This window comes from Prorops nasuta, unplaced genomic scaffold, assembly GCF_024137725.1.
Source record: "Prorops nasuta isolate Cenicafe-Biocafe unplaced genomic scaffold, Cenicafe_Pnas_1.2 PNAS00030, whole genome shotgun sequence".
NCBI classification, from domain to species: domain Eukaryota; kingdom Metazoa; phylum Arthropoda; class Insecta; order Hymenoptera; family Bethylidae; genus Prorops; species Prorops nasuta.
In genome coordinates, this window is record NW_027116827.1 from 1,586,285 (window position 1) to 1,605,370 (window position 19,086).

At 34.0% G+C, this 19,086-nt stretch overlaps 2 protein-coding genes across 3 annotated transcripts; one reads left to right on the forward strand and one right to left on the reverse strand.

The window, feature by feature from the left end:
* Window positions 1–146: 146 nt before the first annotated feature.
* jef (major facilitator superfamily domain-containing protein 6 jef) lies at window positions 147–10,256 on the forward strand. Of its 2 annotated transcripts, none has more exons than XM_066742578.1 (11): window positions 147–940; window positions 1,605–2,145; window positions 2,244–2,675; window positions 2,766–2,887; window positions 2,963–3,188; window positions 3,329–3,469; window positions 3,558–3,827; window positions 3,931–4,189; window positions 4,318–4,608; window positions 4,704–4,840; window positions 5,063–10,256. In XM_066742578.1, the coding sequence occupies exons 1-11, from the start codon at window positions 528–530 to the stop codon at window positions 5,180–5,182; spliced, it is 2,952 nt and encodes a 983-aa protein (XP_066598675.1). In that variant the 5' UTR covers window positions 147–527; the 3' UTR covers window positions 5,183–10,256. The 2 variants fall into 2 exon arrangements, with proteins under 2 accessions (XP_066598675.1, XP_066598677.1); XM_066742580.1 differs by having other exon boundaries at window positions 4,704–4,793.
* Window positions 10,257–13,823: 3,567 nt separating this feature from the next.
* Window positions 13,824–18,861, reverse strand: Adar (Adenosine deaminase acting on RNA). The gene is made up of 8 exons (XM_066742585.1): window positions 18,554–18,861; window positions 18,408–18,481; window positions 18,259–18,316; window positions 17,349–18,179; window positions 16,650–17,035; window positions 16,284–16,578; window positions 14,372–14,562; window positions 13,824–14,249 (listed from the first exon to the last, which is right to left on the reverse strand). Exons 1-8 carry the CDS (start codon window positions 18,603–18,605, stop codon window positions 14,151–14,153), a joined length of 1,986 nt encoding a protein of 661 aa, XP_066598682.1. The 5' UTR covers window positions 18,606–18,861; the 3' UTR covers window positions 13,824–14,150.
* Window positions 18,862–19,086: the final 225 nt, after the last annotated feature.

A 19,086-nucleotide genomic window follows, 5' to 3' on the forward strand; every position in this document is an offset into this window, starting at 1 on the left:
TGCAAAATGCGGTTCATTTGCAGTTTTTTTCGGTTGTCTTTTTTTCTGAAGATAAAGGAAATAAAAATAGGGATGAGAGAGGGATATTTTGGGGGGGGGGGGGGGGGAAATCAAGTTTGGCGGTTCATCGAATGGAAGAGGGAGAACCGTGTAAATTGACGAGAGGATTGCTCGAGGGTTGGTGCGCTCGGAAATGACGAGCAAGTTGCGCGGGCGCATTGGAAAGACTATCGATTTCCGTGGAGAAAGGTGCCACACGGTCGTCGGTCATCGATTCGCATCGCTCCGTTAAAGGGACTGTTGTTGGCGGCCTTGTGTGAGCCACGCGAGAGGTTGGTGCGTAGCGAGACTGGTTTTAGGAGGATTTGCTGAAAGACGAGAGCGAAGAAACGAGGAAAGAGGGTTAAAGGGGGGAAAAGGAGGACATAGCGCAAGTAGGCCTTAATCGCGAACATTTGAAGGAAGCACCACTCGCTTCAGCGTCGAGAAGTAGCTGCGAGGTTCGTAAAAAGCTTGAGGAGGCAGTCATGCAGAACTATGGCCACGAGGACTACGATTATGGTCCACCACCCGATGATGGAATGCAACAGACATCCGGGGGCAGAAATCTGCCTCGTGCACCCTCGGCACGACCTATGGTGGATCCCTCAGCGGAAGGAGAGGTCGATCCTAATTTGTACCCTCAACCGAAGGAAGCTACGCACAAGATACGTGGCAAAAGCGATTTTCTCGAATATCTCTTCGGTGCCGTCGATCAGGAACTCTTGACCGTCAAGACCTTCTACTTCTTCTTTTACTCCGCTTTCGGATCCTTATTTCCACTCATGGGAGTTTACTTTAAGCAAATGGGCATGAACGCTGGACAGTGCGGTCTGCTGATAGGCTTACGACCCTTTATCGAATTCTTCAGTGCCCCTTTTTGGGGATCGCTCGCAGATAGGTAAGAAAAATACTTTTGATTACCTGCGCTGTATTATATTATGTTGTATTAAAATAAGCTTCCTTTAGAAATACTTGTATTAAGCACAGGGTAATTTTAGGGCCTAATGAAATCTGCTAGAAATTGTATTGAGCCAAGTGTAGCAGTTATTGCAAGTCTGTAAATATTCATCAACGAACTATAGCTTAGTATAATTTGTGTTAAGAACTGGGAAAATTGAGTAAATAATAGAACAAAAATTGCTTTACTATCGGTAGTTTTGACAAGGTTATTTTTAGATCTCCGTAGTACATGGAGGACAGTGATTTTTAGTGAATTGTTTGATAGTAAATTTTACAGAAAATCCTACTTTCGGTGCTTATATATAAATCGTACTAATTATATTTATAGCATTCGTAAAGATCTATCGTATAATTATTGATCCTTTAAATTTTTCCTATTCCTGTTTATTCATCCAGAAATGTACCATTCGCCAGCGTGAAACGAGCACGATCGATTGTTGCTTTAAGCGAGAACCGTTGCATAAGCTATGATACATTTATCTGACTTGACTTTCTATTTTTGAATTTTACCTGATCGATGTATCAGATCGTAATTCGAAGAGATAAAATTCTCTGATCAAGTTTAATACAGACATACATTTTGGTAATTTCTATAATTGCAGATGGCAAAAGGGCAAGCTCATTCTTCTGGCGTCTCTGTCTTGTTGGATTATCTTCACATTACCGCTTGGCTTTATTCAGCCACCTGCAACATCTTGCATGGTTCGGCGGAATAACACGAATTACTTAGAATCGTCCAATCCGGAACAGAGGATCGTCAAGAGGTCCATTGATATGGATGAGTTTTATGAGTCTAGTGTGATGAAGGATAACGACGACGACCTTGAAGTAGCTGCTAATGTGGTTTTCGAGAGGCTTCGTCGAAGCACGGATGGCGCCAATAACGAAATTTTTAATCGCGTCAAAAAGGAGCCTAGCAATGCACGAAGGAAAGCATCATTCTTCGGTACGGCTTACGATTTGAGCTTGAGCGATCAGGAAGGATTCCACAACCCTAAAAACAACAGAGATAAACGAGAGGCAGCTGCTGATGGACAATCGGCATCGGGAGATGGATCATCCGAAGGTCACGTTATTGATTTTGAAGAATTGCACCGGCAGAATCGACCTTCGGACGTCGAGGAGTACAAACGGTTCCTTCTGGTAATAATCTCAATCGTCGTCCACTAACAGTTTAATCATTTCTCAACGAAATGTTTAATTATCACATTTACAGTTATGTAACTAACATTCTTTTACAGAATAAACCTTTGAACGATGGAAAACCACCGAAAAAGGCATACGAAGCCGTGACAAAAGAACGAAGCAAGCCACCAGCGAAAAAAATCATGGTCAAACGGGACATAAACGATGAAGAGGCGCAATTCTTCGTGGACGTTCCACGATGGACGGATTTTATTAATATTGGGAAAGCTAGCTTTGCGGATGGGAATAACGAAGGAGTGGAAGATGCAGAAGATGACGAAGATGACGGAGTAAATGATGTGAATGAACCATTTGAGCGAAATCGACGATCAGAAACGTCACTGTCAAGAAGACGACGTAGCCTACGAATCCCACTGGCATCGGCTGGTCAGAGTCCTCTTTCCGTCAGCTATGCGGCCAACTATAACGAAAAAGAGAACAAAGGATGGGTTAAACCATTATTTAGCTCAATCGTTTATAGATTACCGGTAAGTTATTTCTGTACAGCAAGCGCACCATTAAAATATGTAAGCTTTCGTGTTATTTTGTTATGTTTTGTATTTTCTCCTTTTTTCTAGGATATTCAAAAAACGTTTTTCCTTCTGCTGTTATTAGTGATCGTGGGTGAATTTTTCGCAGCCCCCGCAATCACACTGGCTGATTCTGCCGTTATTACACTTTTGGGAGAGGATGCTGATCGGTAAGTTTGCCCTTTTTAATGTTTTTAAGCCCTTATATTGTGTAAAAGTCACATTCTTGCATTGTTCTGTTTCAGGTATGGTCACCAACGTATGTTTGGAAGTTTGGGATGGGGTCTAGCCATGTTTTTCGTTGGAATTGCTTTGGATCACAGTACAGCATTCCCTGATCATCCATGTGGTCCAGACCCACGTGAAAAAAATTATACGATATGTTTCGCCATTTTCAGCGTACTTATGGGTGCCGCTCTAATAACAGCGACACAAATTAATTTCAAATACGATGTCGTTGTTGCTGAACCGGTAAATATATTTTATGATTTACATTGTGTATAATAAATAACACTTGAGGCAAATTAGAAAGATTTAATGTAATTATGTGACTAGTCTATGTAAAAATTTAGTCATTATTTTAATGTTATCCTTGGTTTAAATTTTTTAAGGAGGTCGTGAAGCCTCCGGCAGAACCAACAAGGGAAGAACAGCTGCAGAGTCAATTATCTCAGCAGTTGAATCTTCCGGGTCTTCAGGATTCCTCAGGGTCTACCATAGAGCCTCCAAAGGCTCAGCCTCCAGAAGGAAAGGTTTGTGCACAACGACAAGTTTTATTTATACAAATAAATTGTAATAATTACTAAATTTTCAAACACTAATTTTTTACTCCTCCGTTAGACCAAAATGTTTGCCCAAACGACCCGAGAAATTCCAGAATGGGTAACAGTTATAAAACAATTCAAGGACCTTAAATGTGCATCTTTTCTTTTCGTGGCGTGGTTCATGGGATTTGGTATCGGTTTAATCTTCACATTTCTCTTCTGGCATCTTCAAGATTATGGCGGTTCGCCAACTCTCTTCGGTGTAGCATCCGTCATTAATCATATATCGGAAATATTTGCATATTTCTTCAGCTTTAAACTTATTCGTCAGATAGGTCACGTCAAGGTACGAAGCTGTGTTAATTTTGTGGAATTTTAACGATGAATTTGTTGACTACATAGAGCAAAACAACCATCAGCATGATATTTATGGAGTGTGCAAATTGCAGGTACTCTGCTTAGGGTTAGCAGGGAACGTACTTCGCTTCCTGTACATATCCTGGTTGAAGAATCCATGGTGGGTCCTTCCGTTTGAGTTCATCCAAGGTATCACCCACGCAGCAGTGTGGGCAGCTTGCTGTAGCTACATCGCTCATAACACACCTCCTCAATTAAGATCCAGTGCTCAAGGTGTGCTTCAGGGACTTCATCATGGTCTTGGGAGGGGCTGTGGAGCAGTAATTGGTGGAATGTTCGTGGCAGGATATGGTAAGCTATTGGTTGAGTAAATCCAATAAAGCAGTTATCTATGTGTGTGTGTGTGTGTGTGTGTGTGTGTGTCATATTATGTTTGGAGAAGGAAATATCAATTATAACAATACACATGATTTATACAGGCACAACAGCAACATTCAGAGGCTATGGTTTGATCTGCGCTGTCGTTTTAATGGCTTTCATCTTCATAAACTTCTATAGAAAGGACACAGGTTTCGTGTCTGATTTGCCTCAAACGGAAGATCCTCATCAAGTGGCAGAAGCTACGCACTTGGCACCTCATGGAGTACCATCCAACGCAATACCTCGAGCTTTGAGCTCAAATCGTTTGCACGAATTGGCCAATCAGGAACATTCTTATGGTGCCACTTATCAAGCTGGCGCAAATCTGAGTGTACCTGGCGCTAATGGAGGTAAACTATAAATTGAATCAAGATAAATGGCAAAGTTTAATAATGAAACAATTGAGTAGAAGTTGTATATTTATAATATAATTTGTTTATTATAGGAGGAGCAAACCCAAATAATCCATTTTTGAACGGAGGTGGAGGAGGTGGCGGCTTCGGTGGTGGTGGTAGTGGTGGAGGATACAATTACGGTATGACCGGCAAAGGAGAGGACGAGTATATTCGTAGGAGCTTCCAGGTTCAGTAGAACCATTATGAATAAAACACTAGCGTTAGAAGGGTGCCTAATTTTTTGAAGACAAATTTGAAAATCTGTCAATGGTTTCATCGGTAACTTCTACACGAGGCTATACTCTCTGAACACAAACCCTTTGTTTTTCGATACATTCTTATAGTTACGCAACTTGTTTAGTAATGGATTTGTGTAATTATCTAATCGTTGCATTCTTCTTTCGTACAGATTTACAATGAAGTGGTGAATAGGGACTATGAGATAGCAAAACCGCCGCCTATAGAAACCCACATACATGCTCAACAGCCGTGTACCAACCCCTTCCATCAGCATGATTATGACTGGTAAAAACCCAGATTTTAGAAAAAGTACCTTTAGATAGGCTCAGTGTAGGGACGGATGGATGTTCGATCAATGATCGTTAAACGAGCGACCAGGTTCTTGGTCACCTTTAACTGCAGATTATGGTCATACGAGAAATGAGAAAATTGAATTTACAGAAGCGGAATCTTGAGTTTTTTCAGCGTCAATTGGATATTCGAACTCATCGATGCCTCTTAGACTGGGTAGAGCCAGTTAACATCAAACAATTTTTACCCAGTGCGATTACAGAAAAAAGGAAAAAAGACTGAAACGAAAAATAAAAAGTATTTTATTGTTTTAACAGTACATCTGTATATAATGCAATAAAATGACTTTCTTTTATTGTTTTCTCCTATTTAAGTGCTTCTTAAGTAATAACAAAGTGAAGTCATTTTAGCCAACAATTTCTTAGCCTTAAACGTATATCCTGAATGATTTCGGCGATCCAATTGATGGTTAGAATTGCAGAGAGTTGTGTAATATTATGCGTTGAAAAAATTGCTGTTAGCTAGAGGTACAATTTTCATAGACTCAACACGAGAAACGAAGTTAAAGCCATCCGCTAAAGATATTTATTTAGATATAACAAGAAACAAGAAGAAACAACCCTCTCATCAAATGAGACTAGTCTTTATTTCACACTGACAAGAGAAAGGCTTCCTAAATTTCTTATCGGTCAAGATCAAAGGATTCCAACTTTTTCACATGTTTAGCTCACAAGAAATATCGACTAGTGTCAGATTGATATTTGCACCTAATAAGCGTCTGTTAAATATAATTGTACAAGAATGCTTTAATGGGAATTCTTACTGCGTCATATTATAATAGATTGTAGTTTTAATCATTAAAATCGAATAATTTCATTTTCAATATATAAATATTACAATTGATGTATTACCGTATAAATGGAGTTTCTCTCTAAATTGACAATAATATTTTTAATTCCTTTGTTCTTTAAATATTTTCTCCAGGATATTAAATTTGTATAGGCTACAAGTATTATAATATGCAGCAATTATATATAGTGCTTCAATTTTTGCAAATTGCAAGAATTGAGTGTCACAAAAAAAAGAAGAAAAATACAGAAAGAAAGAGGCAAAGCTTAGAGCTAAGTTAATGCTACCTGTAAATACTAATCTTTCTCTGCGTTGTACTCTTTTCTGCAAAACTTATCTAGACATCTTGCTCTATTTTTGTTTTGTTTCTAGTCCACCGTTTATTATATACATATTAGAGTGATTATAGTATAAATTCTCTTGTATGTATACTTACTATTAGAAATTTTATCGAATAACTTCTATTGTACCTTTTATTAAATAAAAATTTGAGGTTTGTCGTGATGCGTATATCGTATTAAAAAATATAAAACATAGGAAACAAACAACAAGTATCGGCGAGAAATTCTTTCTTTGAAAATAGTGAATCCTCTAGGATTGTTTTCTTCTTGAAAGATAGGACACAGTAAATACCGTTCTTGCCGTTCTCTCGAGGCACAAGAAAGCTAAAGATTAACGATGTACCTATACTGTCTACTTTGTCGAAGTAGAATTTAATTTAAGATAACTGTATAGATATACATATGCATACATGCATTCCGTATATAATATGTTAAATAAGCATTTAGAGTGTATTACAAGTGATGAGGATATTGAGCACGTAAACTATAAATATGTGTGTGCGCCAGAATGATTATTATGCTATTTGCGTATGTATACTATATTATGTCATTTCGTGATGATACCGCAAAGAACGTGCAGATTGAAAAAAAAATCCGAAGGGAAAAATGAAGCTACTTTTCAGGACATATACTAATCATCGGTATAGAGATGGATCGTAGCTTCGCTGTAGTATGGCCGTATAGTAGAATATATACTATAAATTGCAATATGCTATGGATCAGGGCTTGGCAGTTTTGATAGCCGAGTTATAGTTTGAGAACAATTGTCCCATCTTTACCTTCTCAAAGAGTTATAATAATACGCGTTTGAGCTACGGAGTGTCAGAGGGAAGCAATTCGTATCTTTGTAATTTTGAAAGCTTTGCTTTTTACCAATTAGTTCGTTAATAAGATTCGATTAACCTTTAGAGTTCCCGGAAATTTAAATATAAAAATTAAGACACATCAGTTTATCATGTATAGTACCATGTTTGGAGGTATATCGCATAAAATGGTTAAATTATTATATAAAACAAAGATTAATTTAAATAACTAAAATACTAAAGCTAAGTAAGAAATATTTTTTTCAAGTAGGATAATGTTTCTCCATAATTTCATGAATTACGACTATAAATATCTAGAATATATATATTCAGATATCTGGAGATCTCCGTTGAAACATATCAGTGGAACTGATGCTACATATTGTTTACCGTGTTGCACCGAAAAAGCTAAAAATAGGCACAGTAAATATAAGAACTTACAAATACACCCGTTTAAGAATTATCAGACACTCTCGGGTAATTTTGAACAAGGTATTGATAATCCTATATAAAAGCCGGATCGCTAAAGGTTAATAATCTTGCTAACAAAAAATATTTTATAAAGAGGGAATAATTTTTATATAAATTTCTATTTTTTTTCAGTAATCGTAAATAATAATTAGTGCGAATGTCGTTTTGCGATTTTCTCATCTCTGACTCTAAAGCAACGTGTTATTATTTTTGTACATGAAGGGACAAGGGGGAACATACTTTGGAATACCTTGTATGTTGAAATTAGCAAGCTCTAATCTATAGAAAAATAACCAATTATTTTATCTCCTATTAAGCGTTACGCATGCGCGTTAATCCTCATTGCCTTATTGAAACATTTTCACTACGCGATGTATGTGTTGAAGAATCCAAAATTCATTGACTGACCGTCGAAAATGTAGCTTTATCCTAGGAAACACATTCCGTTTCAATAGCTTTCAATAAGTTCGCTCTGTACGTGTAAATTTAATTTTTAAACCGTTTAGATTACTTAAATACCATAAAATTACTTGCTAAATTATATCGAATCTATTTCATTTGAAATAACATTTCTTACGAGTTGATCGTTTCCACACGTCTCTAAAATCGTTTAGTAGGATGGATGTAAAATGATAAGTGGGGTCGCTACGGTTGCACATACTGTTATTAAAGTACACCTATAACTATGCTAATTGTTAATAAGTGTTTAATGTTGCGATTTACTTATATTATTGTTAAATATTATTGTAATATTTATCGATTAATTTGACTTGTTATTTATATCAGTTTTATGATATCTTATCATAAGTGTCGAATAATAATTTCGTATGAAAATATAATTTTTCTTTATAAAAATTAAGAGAATTTTTTAATATTCAATTAAAATATAACGGACACACCAAATTTATAATAGATTCAGTTTACAGATAAGCAGGCTCATGATGATTTCCCATTTAAGATAATCTTTTATTTCTAAATTTACTTAGACTAATAAAGTCAACAATTGTATAATATAGTAGATTATCATAAGTGGCACCACTAAATAATTTTTGCATTGAATTCGATACAATAAACGTATATTAGAACTATTTCGTTTAACCTTTAGGCTGAAGCAAACCCATTATAGTGGCATTAGACAAACCTCGATAGAATGTTCACGAAATATGTTATTTAAATCGATAGAGTTTAAACAAAAAATAACAACGATTTAAACCTTTAGACTTTTGCGATATTCATGTATTGAACTAGCGGTTCTTTTTTCTCAAAATTTTTTTGATTTAAGTAACATACTTCATTAGTAAATCATCAAGATTTGTGCTTAGCTCCACTATAGGGGCTCTCCGGCAGCACAAAGGTTAAAAGCGCTCGCATTTTGTTGCGACTCGAGGTCCAAATGTTTATTGGCTTATTTCTGCAGTTTCAAATTCTTTCCGTCAATAATGACATTTACCTTAACGTATTGAGTTTAATCGAAATATTTTAATTAGCTAATTAATAGGCTAAACATTGAGAGAAAAATATACTCTGTTTGAAGGACAAAAATGATATTAATATTTCAAAAATTGCTATTAAATGGTAGTGTCAGGAGATAAAACTACATCATTGACTGACTAAGTGTTATTTACTTTATTGAGCCTTTAATATGTTAAAAGACTATTCATATACAGGGTGCCCCAAAATAGATAAATCAGATTTAAAATTCGCTAAGATCTCCTTTTGGAATATCCTGTATATTCTTTACAAAATCATTTGCTACATCAAAAATTGATGATGATGTTTAACTAAAATATCAATTTCGTAAATCACTTTCATCATACATTCAAAAGATAATCCAAAGATATTGAAAAATATTGTACTCTACCATTATTTCACTTACAATTACTATTCCATTATTATATACATCTTTCTTGTAGCTCATTTTCAAATAGCTCTGCTTTCTTGATGCCTGCAAAGATTTTAATTGCTTTGAAAGTTGTTAAAGGTTATTAATCTTTATTTCTTTATTTTATCTATTACAATATATTTACAAAAACATGTGCAAAAAAGATTTATTTCGCATGTAAACCGAACTGAACCTCGGAAGTCTAACAGACTATTGAATATGTTATGATGAAGAATACATATAATGCTATGTTTGGCAAAATCAATACATATCATATAGAAATTAAGTTGTAATATGCACGTAAGCTAATGGTCGTATGATTATTTCTCGCACGCGCGCTCTTCTGACATTGTCTGTGTTTTACTATAGAGACGTTTAACATTTTTATTAATAATAGAATATGCTGAATTATTGTTAACATTTCTCTAGCTTCGTCAAGATAAAATTATACAGGATTCTTTATTCTTCTGTTTCGTGAATAGTGATTATACTTTGAAAAGGAGAAAAACTACGCGAAATGTTATTTTTCATAATATATAAAAAATAATCAGTTTCAAAGGCCTACCAACACATAAAAATCGGCTATTTGAAGGAAACGCGTGCGAAGTTTTACATGCATAGTTTTAATTTATTGTACGCATAGGGCCAATAATAGATTGTTATGAGAGAATAATATAAGCCCATGTACACGACAGAGGTAATATAAAGTTTCAAAGAAAAAAATCACTTCTGCATCTTTTCACTTCGTATCGCTCATATTTTCTCTTATATCTTAATCCTCTCCTAATTACACATTATTCAATTAATTCATTCTTTAAACTATTTCATTTATCCTAGATATATATACATATTAAGCAAGGTATGTGAACTCGATATTGCCAAAAATGATTCAATAGTAAAACATATTCTGTTATCTATATTTATTTTGTTTTATTACTGTTAAAAAAATTTTAAAGAATTAAATGCAAAAAAACTAAAATAATTAATACTTTAGAAGTTTAATATTATATTACTTGTATTTAAAAATTGATGATTCGATCCAAAGCAGGTAATCGAAATTTTATTTAGCGTGACTAATTATTATTTACTAAAAAAAATACTCCTGAAAATATATTAAAGAATTCTACTTTCATTATGCGATATGATTGCAAACCATATGGTACGTATAAAAAATTGTTCCTATAAAATTAACAGGTATGTATGAGATATATTTTTGTACATTTGGAGACAATAAAGTATAATTAGACATGATTAATCTTAACCCGCCAATAGACGTATGTTTTTTTATATGTAAATAGGCGCGTGAGATGCCACCGAAATCCCGTTTGCTTTTTGTTACTTGACGTAAAATATTTAGGAATTCAGATTTATTTTTCAATAAATATCATTTAGGCAATGTTCCCTTTGGTATACAATAGCAGTTGCATTCCTTTAAGTTATTTCTGCTAATTAAACACTAATACTTGTGACTGCAAAAGTTTGTCGCTAAAATACTGATAGATTTCTATTCTTGGCGTGCTTTGGACACCCCACGCGCCCATTGACGCGTTAACTAATATATGTATAGTTCTATTGCATAGCTTCTAGTTTAAAATATTATAAACTATAGAATAAAGTAGATATATTGATAAATTATTTAAATTGAATAATGTTAAAAGTTGAATTATTACTGAAAGTTTATTTCTTGAAGAATGGGAAGAAAGACATTGAAACAATGCCATTATTTATTAATATTTATTATGGAATTTTTAATCGATCGTTCATAAAATTTAAAAAGTGCACATAATTTTCGATTTCTTCAAATCTGATATACTAGGGATTATCATGAATCAATTTAATATCTCTCATCATTCTTCAAAAATATTGAGGTTATTATTTTATTTAAGGACAGCATGCAATTAAGACATTATTATTGTCTTAAAAGATAATGCCCTATATATTTTTTTACTTTTATAAATATGCTTTATTTATATTTCTAACTAGATTGATTTGCTTCTTGAGGAAGTTACAGCTAGAGGCACTAGTCAAGCTTACAATCTAGCTGACTACTAGTTTATATTCCATAAATGATTATGCTCTACATTAGGAATATCTACAGTACAATGGCTATTATTTGAGCAAGATAGAAATTCATGTTTGCATTATTTGTTTGGGCATCTCTAAACTTCATTTTAAGATAGAAATAGTCAAATAGACTTGAAAAAGAGCTAACAATAAGACTAACTATTTGATAATTAACTGAGTTTTCGCTTATTTTTAAATCGCACTGATCACTACTCTTCTGGTACCTACTATAATGTACTGAATAATATGGAGCAGAATAATGTATGTGATGATACATAAGTATTTATTGTGGTGGAAGAGATTTGAAAATCCATGTGCACCTTTAATCTGTGATAAAACGCTTCGTTCAAACGGCACAAAGCAACATTAACTGAAATGTATATTAAGTTTTTATACGAAACAATAACTTATGCCGGAAGGTTCAGCGTTGTTGCTCGCATTTTCAGAATATCAGTTTACTTGTCTTTAGGAAATGTCATATCATTGCGATGATATTTTTAACATTTAACTAATATATAAATATATGTATATATATATAAACTAATGCAAAAATGAATTTATAAAAACAAAACGCAATCATACTTGATCAACAAATTTGATTGGTGACTGAATTCTTAGGAAGAACACCAGTATTATTTGTAAGATAAATTAAAATAAGAATAAACTATTGGTTGACCAAGAAGTTAAACAGTTACTTGGTAATAAAAGTATGAAATAAGGTAGATTCGGTTATAGTCGAATGTAATAAAAGCTTTTGATTTATTCCGTCATCGAATAAACCGAGTGAAAATGTTTATTAATTAGTTCAATATTTAAGTAAATGAAAAAATAAATACTATATACGTTAAGCCTTTAAAATATTTCTGGGATTAATATTGTAACCAGCTGTAAACTAAAATACAACAGCATTCAATGAAATTAAAAATCTGTTTTCTTTTTGGTACACTAGTTTTGTAGAGATACTGGAGGACTATTATACAGAGCCGCAAATAACTATAATTACTTTTTCGCGGTTGTAAAATCTTTATTTAATCGTTGCAAGATTAATAAGATTTGAAAAATGTTAGAAACTTTCTTAATTTGAAATCAGGTAGCACTGCTATATCAAGTTCAGGGTTTTAATCTCTATTTAAAATTGCATGTAAAGCTGATAGCCATCGCACATTTAGATAAAAATTCGTTGGTTTATGGATTGAATTATAATACATTTGCGGCTTTAAAATAAACTGAGTATTGCATATAGAAACATTTTTCTGCACAAAACTGGACAGGCACCGGGCAGTGTGTCACTACGACAGAGTTACATTAGTTATGACTGGCACAGTGAGGCAATAATCTTAGGAATGTAAGCACTAAATCTTACTAAGCATGTATTTTTTACAGAATTCTTTTCTTTCGTACCTTTATCTATCTCACTTAGATATCCCCTATCGAAATTAATGATGCAGCATCGAACTGTTGTGGGACGATTTATCGTTAATGGCGGATATCTTTTTTACAAGTCCTTTTCTTATTTTAATCTAATAAAATTGTTATTTTTTCAATTTCAACTTATAACAATATACTGCGAAGAAACATTAACTGATGCACTTTTGAAATTCAAGTCATCACAGCCATCAAGAGATGTAATATACGTTAGCCTAAGAGGCTATACTTATACTTAAGCACTAAAAAAGTAAATCGTTGACAGCGAGAAATTTCGATACGTACTTGATAAAAATTATCAAAGCATAGCCGTAATATCACTTGGAACTATTTGCCTTAAAATCATCGGCGAAGAGAATTAAAACCACACTTATTAATATACATAGTTACAACAAGCGTTGCCAAAAATTGTCGTCGCTAAGGTGCTCTTTGTACATTAGACTATCTAACAAAAACTACAATAATTGCTTAAAAAATTTTGACAACGCTTTGTTTGCATTAAAAAATTTATGTATTATGGCTATACATTGACTTTTCAGCTTCTCATCCGAATACGGATATTCAACCATTTTTCGACGCATCTTATAGTTTAAAACTGGATCACTAAGTATCATAAGACTCTAGTTAATAAAATTGTTCCTAGAATGAAACATGACTTTATAATGGACCAGCAGGATTTATATATGGATATGTACTAACTCGTTTTCTTTTAATATCCACAAATATGGATAATTTTAAAAAAAGGATTATGCTGAGGTTGCTATGTATGTCTTTTATCGAAATTACATAGTAAGACGAAATTCTTTCTATCATATATCTACCAGTCTATAAAACTCGAAATTGTTATATAACTAGCCATTAAAGTTATAGACTTTGATCAAAAACGATCAAATAATATCTTTTAATATTCAAAAGCAATTGATTCATGGTTGGTAATATTCAGGACATTTTGAACACAATAACATTATTAGGTTTAACCCATGCATTGCAACATCCTATGATTTATGCTTTACTGGTGCCAAATTCTGCCGTGTCATAACACACTGAACGAGTCGTCTATTTTGCACTAGAAATACCGTACTCTCGTGCTCGGCCTACTGCCTTGCTTTCGAAAACATAATCATGGCCTAGTCAGATGTCAACTTCAAACATATCTTGTTCGATTGGCTTTTTTACCCAATTTCCGAGTTGTGCCCTGATGAAAGCATCTTTCAACTGATGTTTTGCTAGCTATTGACAGACGTATGTAAGAAAGGAAAAATGAATTTATTAGTAAAGCTGGTTTAACAAATCTGCAACATGCTGCATGTTCAATAAAGTGATTATGACAAATTTTGAAAAACAAAAGTTACCGAATAATCTTGGACAGATGACTTTGCATCGAAATAATGTCGACATTTATTTTGATCAGCATCGTCAATGGTATCTAGTTTTCCTAGAAGATGGTAAAATCTTCTAAAAAGTCCTTGTTTGGATATCCTTGAAGGTTTTCCCAACTCGTCTTTACCCGTAGTACAATTTATTACTTCAGCTTCCGGTTGTCCTGCAATTATTAAGCTTTTAATCTCATTTTTTCCTCTATAAAGTCATTCGGAGCAAGAGTACGCGTATTTTCTTTAAGGTAATCTAATATCTAGTCTAGTGATAACATCAGAATATTTTTATGCTTTACTTGCAGTAAATCTAATACCTTATTTTATGTAATAGATATTTAACCAGTACTATAACGATTTTTTAAAGGGAGTGCTTTAATTTTCTTTTAGAGATTTTGTACTTTCTTGACATTGTATTAGTAAGAATATGTAACTGTTGAGACAAAGTAGACATTCAAAAATTTCGAATGTAATTTTAATAAGCAATATAAACAATACCTTATCTAGTCAATATAATTATAAATTTAAATCAAATAACTATTAATTGCTAGAGAGAGAGAGAGAGCTACACGCTTATTTAATTATTTTGTTTTTTTCTCTATTCGCACATATAGAAAATTTGGATATTTTTTGTTTTTCTTAGTTTCGTAGCATTGTTACGGAGATAACTTCATATCATTTATTATCTTTTAGTCAGTTGAATAACGGACAAACTACTTTAACAAGTACATATGTCGCCCAGCGCGATTGGATTAAGTTTCTCGTGAGGCCCATATCTAACTGCTTAGTGCCAGAACATAAACAGAGTAATAAACTGGGATAGCAACAATGTAATTCAAGTAAGCCCGTACGTTGTCGGTGACCTAATGCTATAGAACCTTCGATTCATTCTAAAAAATAAAGTATGTAGTTCTGAAATGGGAGAAAAGCGATAAGCTTATCGGCTAGAAAACTGCTTAAAATCTCATTGCAGTTATCCTAGATCCCATGTTTAATCGAGAAGCATATTTATTTGAAACGCACGTCAGTTTTTAGTAGTTTTTTGTTATATATAGTGCATGTATGTTTCAGTGCTTATTCAATTAAAATCTTTTGAAAAATCCAACTGAAAATCCTATCAAATTGAAGAAGAATAGCGTCACCCATTTCTGGATGACGTGACCACTACAGAAGCATACCCGTCACCCAGACATAGGTGTCTGGTCGACGGACGTATTAATACAACTTTTAGTCGTTTGTGCCTTATGGTATATAAGAGTAACCTTACAAAAGATATGTAAACAACTTACTGATATTGAATAACCTACATTCAATATAGTAAGCTTTTTATATCAACAAAATGTTACTAACCGAGTTATAGGTTTCAATGTTTACCTGGTATTTCATTGAAACAACACAATACGGCTACGTGCCATATATTTTAGATAAGAACACTAAATTACTAATAGCACCTTATAAATACATTTGATCCTTGGATTGCCGGGCGCCATTTAAGTGGCACGAACCCTTTTTTATGACTTTACAGCAAAAATTTATTATTAATAGTCAAAATGGTCATAGATCATATTTAAAAATACCCCACATTCTAAAGGGTAACTTTCCCTTTCTCCATTCGGAGATTATACCCCTCTACGTGCTTCTAACTTCAATTGGTTCTACATTTTCCTGTTTAATTTCTCATCTGGCGAGAAGAATCCTTTAGCAGTTCTAATTTAAAAGACAAGAAATGAGTTCTTTATGAACTATCATGGCATCAGAAAATGTTTTTAGAATTACTAAGCATTTCATAAAGGGTTCAGAAGAGAATACTTATTTTGTTTTATAAAGAGTTTCACACAACTGTTTTAAAAGAATTCTTTTTTCTAGATGGGTTGATAAGAATGCTTCATACCTATTGTCCAATTTACACTATAATTGGGAGCCTTTCCAGGTTGCCTAACTTCAGAAGATGTAATAAGGCTCATTAAAGGTTTATTTAATCTATATGGAGGCGGTAAGCCCTGAATTGTTTTTTCGATACGCCCACATACAGCGCGATACATGTGACTAGGGTTTAGTAGGCTGCCAAGTACAATGCTGTGGAAGTAAATGGGTTCAATAAAGTGACTTAACAGTGCACCTTGTACACCAAGAACATTCCATCGAGCAATTTTATCTGAACAGGACATTGTTAACAATCGTTGTCCCTTAAATGAAAAGACGAAAGTGAAAGAAAAAATTATTGATTTTATATTTAATATTTACATAAGATACTCACCATCAATACACCATCCCAAGTTTGTATACCTTCATTGCTTTTTACAGGAATAGTTCCTTCACCAGACTCTATTTTGGTCCTCAATTGACCTCTTGCTCGTCTATTTGGATGTTTATCTACAGATTCGTTTTCTTCGTGCGGAGAAAAAATTCTAGCGTCACCACATGGAGCGGTATTGATATAAAGGTGGAATTGAATTCCTTGTTTTAACTTAAATCCTTTTTTAGCAGGCTCCAAAATTGATTCTTCTGTACGACCCTCTGTATGTAGCTCTAGCTGTTTGTACAAATATTCACACAAACATCGCCTAGCTACAACTTCCGCATGACAATCGTTTAAGGCGCCACCGCTCACGCTTAGATGCTCTCCCGAAACACATTTCGTACCTATTACAAATGATATATTATAGCCAATTATTAAAGTATACTATTAGCCCTTTACGGTAGAATTTAAGACTTCATCGCTAAAGGTTTATAATTTCTTTCAAAGAAAATTCGACACTTTTATAATCTACTATACTTATGCGTATATCATCATTTAAAAACATAGACCTACACTATCTCCTTCATAAAACGTCTTCGTAGTCATAAACTAATTTAAGCGGCCCTATGTCGACAAGTGTCTGCAACGGTAAAAAGTTTTGGCCAACTATTTGCTGATACTCGACCGCAAAGGGCTAATAATAATGAGCCCAATTACCTGTTGAGACGCATATTAGTTCAACATCTGTACCCTTTGTCTGTACAATACCAGCTAGTACTTTACGACGAGCATGTTGTGGTTTTGTTTGTATAAGCTCCGTAAATTTTTTATTAACCATTTTTCCAATTTTATCAGCTAGCATTTGCGGTAACGCCATTTGCTCCTGCCAGTGCCCAGAATTTGAGAAATTTGGTAATACCCTTACAGGGAGAGGTATACAAAATGAAGAACTATGAACATTTCTTAATTTTGCCAACGCGGCTTTACTAGCTGCAGCTTTGGCTAGTTTTTTGCTGGGACCCGTTCCTTCAAATATTTCGCCGTCAATAGTTACAGAGATTGTAAACTTTGCATAACTTTCTCCATTATCCGATATACATTTATATACAACGCCCGGATATAATTCATTGATAAGTGCTACTGGACCCTTGTCTAATAATTTATTTGCGCTTTTCGGTTCTTGGGACAATGTTTTAAAAGCGTTGACTAGGTGATTATCGCGCTCTGTAACATCGCTGGTAAAATCGGGTTCAAGTGGAACTACTGGTGGACAAGGATTGATAGCTTGATGCACTTCTGGTGTATTTCTAAATTGCACAATATTTCGTAGCGCTAATTCAGCAGCGGCGTGTTTTGCCATTTTTTTAGTACGTCCTTTTCCTTCATATGTTTGACCATCAATTTGCACAGCAATGGTAAATATTGGGGCATGTGTTGGTCCTGTTTGACCAACAACCTTGTAAGTTGCACCAGCTTTTAGTTCATTTAATGCACAGACTGCATTTTTAGGCTGAGGATTTTTATGCCTTTTCTTTGGAGATGAAGAACCTAAACAAAATTTATAAAAATAAATCAATTTTGTAAAATTATAACACATCTAAATTGATTTACACTGATTAATATATACCTTCACATTCTGAATCTGGAGATCTTTTGATAGGCCTCTGGTTGTTAACTTGTTCCATCTACACAAAAATAATATGCTTCTATACAAAAGGAACAATTTTACACAGATATCAGGATATTTACAACATGTTTTAATTCATAAATACTTACCTCGATTGAGTGTCCTCTTTGTAGCCCCTCCAAGACTGCATTTGCGCTAGTTGCCACCATTGACGCTTTGCAGTCTAAAGAATATCTTATGAATTGACAGAAACAAAGAATTATGTATGATAAAACTCAATAAAAAGTATTTATACCTGTTTGGCTTATTCGCTGATTATTAGTTAGTAATGCTAACCCGTTTGACATGACGTATTATTACGAAAATGAGCGATAAACTGTTAAAATCCTAACGAAACGTCTAACACAATCCACAGTATGCACTCTTGCGTTACATTGATTTTGATTATACTTTATATAACTAATATATAGCATGTATGTACATAGAAAATGAGAGTAGAGAGAAGACACGTGGTGGCGAAATGTAGCGTGCGCGTGCTATTTAACGAGTGTCACGACTCACTCGGCTGAATCTGCAACTAACAAAACAAGTTGTTTCACTTACTATAGATATACCGATGTACCATTAGAGAGTCTAGACTGGTCTAGACGGAACCGACGGAACTTAAGGTTGGCGTTGTCATCTCTAATATCACGCTGTCTCACTTTTACCTGTAACACAATGGTTTAGTTCGGTCTTCGTCTTAAGTAAATACTCCTCTGAAATTCAACCTTACCTCTGCTTACCTGGCGTTTAACGGTACAGACACTACGGACGAAAAATAATTAC